At 44.6% G+C, this 7,626-nt stretch overlaps 1 protein-coding gene across 7 annotated transcripts in view; it reads left to right on the top strand.

The window, feature by feature from the left end:
* The window catches only part of LOC311597967 (uncharacterized protein), a 19,345-nt gene extending 11,762 nt beyond the window's left edge, over positions 1 to 7,583 (top strand). For 6 of the 7 annotated variants that reach the window (XM_084782659.1, XM_084782665.1, XM_084782664.1 and 3 more), the window contains exons 9-12: positions 538 to 677; positions 814 to 938; positions 1,305 to 1,452; positions 3,472 to 3,697. In XM_084782659.1, the coding sequence (XP_084638785.1) occupies positions 538 to 677; positions 814 to 874 (201 nt within the window). In that variant the 3' untranslated portion in view covers positions 875 to 938; positions 1,305 to 1,452; positions 3,472 to 3,697. Of the gene's footprint in view, positions 1 to 537; positions 678 to 813; positions 939 to 1,304; positions 1,453 to 3,471; positions 3,698 to 5,517 lie in introns of those variants that run through there. The other variant, XM_084782660.1, reaches the window with a different exon arrangement.
* Positions 7,584 to 7,626: the final 43 nt, after the last annotated feature.

Raw genomic sequence — 7,626 nt, 5'->3', positions numbered from 1 at the left:
ATTGGATCCTCTGGAGCTGGAGTTACAGACATCTGCGAGCTGGCAGCCAGTGCTCTGACCCACGGAGCCATCTCTCCAGCCCCATCATCCTCAGGTGATGGGTGTCTCTACCACCTGAGCCATTATCTCATTTGCCCTCAGAGTGGTTTTGAACAAGACTATTTCCCAAGCCTGTTTACTGAGCACTACGGATCCTATTTTTATGACCACTAGCAGTAGTTACACGTACGTTTGTGTCTGTGTGGGGGGTATGTACATTTGAATGCAGGTGACCTCAGAGGCCAGAGATGTCTGACCGGAAGCCGGGAGTTAGATGGTTCGTAAAGCTGTTCAACATCAAAGTCACGTCCTCTGCAAAATCAGCCAATGCTCTTAACCACTGAGCATCTCTGGAGCCCCAGAGACCCCTGGGGCAGAATAAATCCTTATAATACCTCAACTGACAAATGGCTCAGACTGTGTGATATGCAGAGGAAAGGAGCCCTCTATCAGCTAACTGCTCTGTCCTCTCTCTCTCTCCACACCCTGGGTTCACAGGTGCCACTTGAGAATGAAGTCAACACCAGGATCGCATATATGCCCTTGTTTACTGAAAGAATGAAGCTGTGTAACCCCAAAACCAATAGCATCAAACCTGAGATGAACATTTTCTCGACTAAGAAGGAGAAATCAATCAGGTAGGAGGGTGAGACTTGGCCTTTCCCAGACACGGTTACCTTGGTCTGCATTGGCAACCAGGGTCTGTGTCGTCACAGGACAGAGAGGATTCAACTCCAGCCTGGACCCATAATTCCTCTCTACCCGCTTTCCCAGGCCAGGTCCAGAATTTTGGCCTCAAAAACAGAATCTCTGGAGAAAGACACTGCCTGAGTAACTTCTGGGAAAACACAGCAGAAGCTGTGCCTGTGGTCCCAGGACTCAGCTGAGGCAGGATTGCTGTAAGTTTCAGGCCAGCTTGGGCTGTAATGTGAGACCCTGTCACACGGACAAAAGAAATCCCAGGCATGCTGGCCCACAACTGTAACCACAGTACTTGGAAGTGGGCGGGGGAGGGGGGCGGTTGTTTAAAGGATTCCTGTACTACTTAGGGTCTCTAAATCGGGTGCAGTGGTGCACGCTTGTAATCCCATCACTTGGGGAGGCAGAGGCAGGAGGAACTCTGTGAGTTCAAGGCCAACCTGGTCTACAAAGTCAGTCCAGGATAGCCAAAGCTACACAGAGAAACTCTGTCTCAAACAAACAAACAAACAAAACAAAAACAAAAAAACAAAGTCTCTAAAACACCTACCTTTTCCTAAACTCAGCTTTCAGACCAGTTGCTGCCACTCGCATGTCCATTGATGCAATGCCTTGTGATGTTAGCAGGGCAAGGGTGAATTGTCTCTTTGGGAAGGAATGCTGTTCCCTATGTTCTGGAAGGGCAAGTGTTTTCCAGAAGACCAGAGAAGAAAGGTCAGTAATTTCTCTAATCACTGAGAATGGCAGAGCATCCAAGCTTCTCAAGTCATCACTACCAATGAATTATATTCCATTCAAGCCACTTGAGTGGCTGCCCCCTGTTTTGCTCTTCTTTTTAAACTGAGACAGAAGCTGCACACCATGAGAGTTAACCTTTAACGTGTACACCTCTGTGGTTCCTTACATTGTTCATTGATTAAGACGGTGTGCCAGTGGCACACTTAGGAGTCTAGTGTTTGGAGCGCTGAAGCAGGAGGATTTCTGTGATCTCAAGACGAGCCTAGGCTACACAGTGAAACCTTGTCTCAAACACAACAAAATTCAACTTAAGGGCTGGAGAGGTCCTGAGTTCAATTCCCTACCACACGGTGGTTCACAACCATCTATAATGTGATCTGATGCTTTCTTCTGCAGATAAAGCACTCACTTACAATAAATAAATATTTTTTTAAATATTTTTAAAATTCAATTTAAAAACATTTGAGCCTAAATCTGAGAGTAGAGGAGAAGGCATAGGATGAAGTAGAGGACAAAAGATCTGAATTTCATTAGAAGGAAAAAAATAGGTGAAATGGGTGAAGCACTTTGCTATATATGCCCCATTATTGAGTTTAATCCCTGGAACCCATGGTGGAAGAAGAGACCTGACTTCCCAGTGCTGTCCTTTGAGCTCCACATGCATGCATGGCATGTCCAACCTTCATATTCTCCCCCCCCTCACACACACAAACACACACACACACACACAGTAACGTTCTGATCAAATAGAGCCACTGGAGGACTATCTTGAAAATATGATCTTAGGTGTGATGGAAAGACAAGGCACAGGAAGTGAATTTAGCCTTCTTATCCTTGGAACTGTGCAAGACTTTTTTTTTTAATTAAGACAGGATCTCTATACTTATCCTTAGCTGTCCTGCAACTTACTATGGATACAAGACCATCCTCAAACTCACAGAGATCCACCTGCTTCTGCCTTCTAAGGCCAGGATTAAAGACTTAAGTTTGAAGTGTGCAGGCTTGCCCTATGTCTGCAGCCTCAACTGAGAAAAGGCTTGTCACACTGCCCTCTAGTGACCATCCTAGGAAATGACAGCCAACTACAGCTAAGCAGGCTGTGTGGTCTCTCGAGTTCTAAGAAAGGAAGAGAAACCCTATCTTAATCAAGGCCAACTGGTGCAGCACTCATCCAGATATAATCTATTTTTTGTTTGTTTGGTTGGTTTTTTTTGAGACATGGTTTCTTTGTATAGCCTTGGCTATCCTGGACTCACTTTGTAAATCTGGTTGGCCTCTAACTAAAGATCTACCTGCCTCTGCCTCCCTGAGTGATGGGATTACAGGTGTGCGCCACTATGCGTCCGGCTCAGAACAGAGTCTTTATTCACTCCCTACACTTCAGTCTCTGCTTGAAAACATAATAAACTCCTGAGAAATTGCGAGACCCTTAAAACTGCAGTTAGAATGTGAACATGTAATGTTGAGAAGATCCTGTGCAAAAGGGCTAGGAGTTAAATGTGCCCACTGCCACCTGTATCCAAGGAAAAGGGCTGGCTTGGCCTCTTGAAGATTCCCTGGAGGCATTTTAATGCCTTTTATAACAATTTTTAAAATTATACTTTTATTTATGTGTATGCATGCCACGGTGGCCCTAGCACAACCTGCAGGAGCCAGGTTCTTTCCCTCCACCGTGTGGAACCTGGGAGACAAACTCTAGTCATCAGACTTGGCAGCAAGTGTTTTTCACTGAACCATCTTCCTGGCCCTAAAGGTCTATTCTTTTTTAAGAGTGGAGGGTAATTTTGCACTTACAGATATTTGTGGAGACAGTGCGGAATGCCCTTTACCCACTTCCTCTAATCTTAACATCTTACATAACTCCCGGGCATCCCAAAACTGAGAGATGGAGCACTGGTAATTTCAATGAACTAAACTGCTGGCCTTAGATTTACCAGCTTTCCCACTAAGGACCTGTTTTGACTGGTTTTGTTTGTAAGGCGGGGTTTTATGTAGCTCTAGGCTGACCTCCGACTCCAAGGAAGCATCTTGAACTTCTGATCCTCCTGCCTACACCTCCCAAGCGATGGGCTGACAGCCACATCTGGTTTATATGGTGCTGAGGATGGAACACAGGGCACTCTACCAGCTGAGCTACACTCCTAGTCCTTCGGCTTTTCAGAGGACGAGATGAGCCAATAGTGGCTTAGGAGAACAAAAACAGCAGCTTCTGGTCCCAATGGTCACACTCTAACTTGTAGAATTTTCCATCTCACAAATATGGATTATATATATAATACATTTCTTTCTTTTTAAAAAAAAAAAACTGAGTCTTATGTATCTCAGGCTGGCCTCCAGCTCAATGTGAACCCAAGGATGACCTTGAACTCCTTCCTAACACTCCTGCCTCAGCCTTTTGAATACTGGGGTTACAGGCTGTTGGCTGTGGAGACTTAGGAACACAATCTTCCTGCACAAGTGACAGGAGCTAAGGAGAGCACAGCAGCTGTGAGGAGCCCGTGTGAAGCTCCCATGGGGGCTGGGGCTGGGAAGGGGCCCTCATTCATTCTCTGGAGACAGACTTTTGTTTTTTAAGATAGGGTGGCTTAAATTGGCCTTGAACTCCCAATCTTCCTGCCTCGGGCTCCCAGATTGTCCAATTACAAACATGTCACCATGCCCTGCTTCTGTCCTCAACGTTCTTTTCTAATTACATTTTATTTTGTGTTTGTGAGCATGTATGCATGTGTGTGAGTGTATGGAGGCTCCTTCCACCATGTGCGACCCAGGAAACGAACTCGGGCAGTCAGGCTTTGCAGAAAGTGCCTTTACCCACTGGATTATCTCACTGGCCCTGACTTAAAACAATTCCACCATATGAATTTACGTCTTTACCAATTCCCTTAGAAATAGTGCCTACATTACTTCTTGACTCCTGCTATCCAAACTACACATAGACATTTATTCTTAGATGTACCTAGTTCATAAAAGTTCCTCTGAAGGACATAATCAGGAATGAATGTACTCACATTTGCATATGTGCTTGGTTTTTGAGACAGGGTCTCCACTGTGCAGGCTGGCCCATGATCCTGGTCTTTCCCCATCCAGCTCCCAAGTGCTAGGATGACAGTCTTGGACAACCACGCTCTGCTTATGTACCTAGCGCTGTGAAACAAATTAATGCCCTCCCATAGGACTCATAGCAGTTTATAACAGTAACTCACAGAATAGTATTTGCAAACCATGTATCTGGGAAGGGGCCAGTTACCAAAAAAATGAAATCTATTTTGTTTCTTGTACTTTGGGGTATTAAATCTAGGCCTTGCCCATGGCAAAATCTGGCAAATACTCTGCCACTGGGCTATCTATATTCCCACCCCTCCAGAAATAACTTTTAAATTTTTGTTTACTTTACATCCCAGTTATAGCCTCCTCCTCCTCCCTTATATCCCCCTAGTCCTCAGAGAGGGGATCCTTCCTCCTTCCCTAACATTTGACCTTAGCCTACCACATCTCATCTGGACTGCCTGTATCCTCTTGCTCTGTGGCCTGGCAAGGCCGCCCCACCAGGGGGAAATGATCAAGGTAAGGGGGGTGAGTCCATGTCAGAAGTAGTCCCTACTCCCCATATTACAGGACCACAAGGAGGCTGTGCTGCCTATCTACTACATCTGAGCAGAGGGTCTAGGTCCTCACCATGCATGGTCCTCAGAAATAATTCTTTACATGAAAGTGTGTACAAGCTGAGTGTGATGGCACACATCTTTAATTCTGTGAATTTGAGGCCACTATGATCTACACAGTGAGTTCCAGGACAGCCAGAGCTATATAGTGAGACTCTGTCTCAAAAAAAAAAAAAAAAAAAAAAAGGAAAAAAAAAAAGAAAAAGGTATGTGCATATACATCTATTTATACACATATGATATACATGTGTGTATATACATACAGGGTTCTTATATATACATGAAAAATGGGTAAAGTCCCTTAATAAACATGAAGATGCTCAACATGATTAGCCATATGGAAATGAAAATCACAGATTTACTACCTTCCATCTACCAGGATAGCTGTAATAAAACAGGAAATACTGACAAGGTTGCAAAGAAGCCCAAACTCTTATAAACTCTGGGGAAGAAATCTAGCAGTTCCTCAACAGGATAAAACATGGAGTTCCACACGACTCAATGATCCCATTACGAAGACTGTGTGAGAATACACACATGTGCAAACCTATACAGAAAATAAAAGCATCTACCCAAAACCTTGTCTATCAGTTATTCATGGTAACACAATTCATAACAATCCGGAGTGGAAACATTGTGTCCATCAAATCATAAATAAAATGTGTGCGACAAACACACACACACGGAAATATCCAGCCAAAAAGCAGAGCTAGAGTTTGGAAACCTGTGACATGAAAAAAGCCATGCACAAAAGGCTGATTATTAGATTAATAGACAGTTAAACTCATATTACATCAGACTCAAACAGCAAATTCTAGGAGGTGGGAAGTGGGCCAAGGACTGTCCAGGGCAGAGGTTGTGGGGGAAGTGACGAGTGACTAGGAACAGACACAAGTTTCTGGTATGCACAAGACAGCAAAATTCCAAATTCATGATGCTGATGGCTGTGCACCTCCATGGTGTACTAAAACCCACTGCTCCTACACAGAAAACACCATGAGCTCTGCAATTTACCTCAATAAGCAATAGAGGCAGAGGCCAGCCTGGTCTACAGAGTGAGTTCCAGGACAGCCAGGCCTATACAGAGAAACCCTGTCTCGAAAAAGTAACAACAACAACAAAAAAAAAAAAAAAAAAAAAAAAAAAAGAAAGAAAGAAAAAGAAAAAAAGAAAGAAAACATTAAACATCTATTATCACAGTTGGAGCTAGTGGTTCTCCTGCAGGCTTCGGTCATTACAGACGACAGCTGCAGGCACCTAAGTGGCCTCCACTTGCTGCTGCTCTGGGGGAGGCCTCCGTCTTCTCCACATGACCCCTGGAGGGCTGCTGGAGTATCCAGAGGGAGCTTTCTTTACACCAAGCCATCCAGGAAAGGACAGTGCATCTGTCTTTCCTGGCCTTTCAGAAATGACATGGTTCTGACACATACTATTAGTGACAAGCCACCCTATTCATTCCAGAAAAGTACGACCCATGGGCTTGAGTACCAGAGAGTAGGGACCACATTTGATGCTAACAAAGACAATGATACTAGCAGAATTGTGTGACGTTCACTATGTGCCAGGCAGTTTTAAACCCGTGGTAACCCTGAGGTGGGCACTCTTCTAATCTTCAGACTCAGCTGAGGCACAGAGAGAAGTTAAGCCGCTCACAGACTACCCCGCTGGCAAATGACATAACTGAGAACCAGCTTCCAGCAGCACATGCCAGCACCCACCCAAGCCCACACAAGTATTCCCAGTGTTATTTCCTGGATGTGCTGGCCATCTGCATCCCTCATCGGACACCAGCTGAAGCTGAGTTCTCATTCTCCATGATAGCTGTTCTTGTCACACTAATAGCTGCAGAGCGGAAAACATTTTAATTCGCATTTAGTTAACTGGGAGTGAGGCGACACACTTACTACCTAGACGTGATTTTATCTATTTTTCTATTTTCACAGTTGTCTTTTCCTTCCTGATTTGTAGAATTCCGTCAGGCAGGCAGTCCTTCATGTATGCAGTCCCTCACTGTTACACACTGCTGGTGTCTTCCTGGCATGTGTAGACATCCTTAACTCTGACATGACCCGCTCTGCTGCACAGAGAACCCTGCGTTATGTAGCAGGCAGAGCAATCAGTTTATGGTTTGCAATACGCACTGTCTTCACACTGGGGTACAGCCATCACTTACTGCTACCAGATTTTATTATTACTTGTTGGGGTCACAGACCCAGAGCCTTCACAGGAGCCAGTTCTAGCTTGACAGCACCCTTCTTGGGTCCTTCACTGCTTTAAGACTGGTTGACATGGTATGAGAAAGGGATCTCACTTCATTTTTGTCCATACAATCTGATTTTCTGAGGCTGAGCAGCCACCTTTCACACATTTAACACTCACTACCTTAACACACACTGTGCGCCAATATTCCTGAAGCCAGTGTAACACTAAATTCTGATTTTCACAGAAGAATGACTTTACTCACACAGCTTGTTAATGAAAACTACAA

Source organism: Acomys minous, assembly GCF_964271855.1.
Source record: "Acomys minous genome assembly, chromosome: 5".
Classification (NCBI taxonomy): Eukaryota; Metazoa; Chordata; class Mammalia; order Rodentia; family Muridae; genus Acomys; species Acomys minous.
This window is presented reverse-complemented; position numbering and strand designations above follow the sequence as displayed.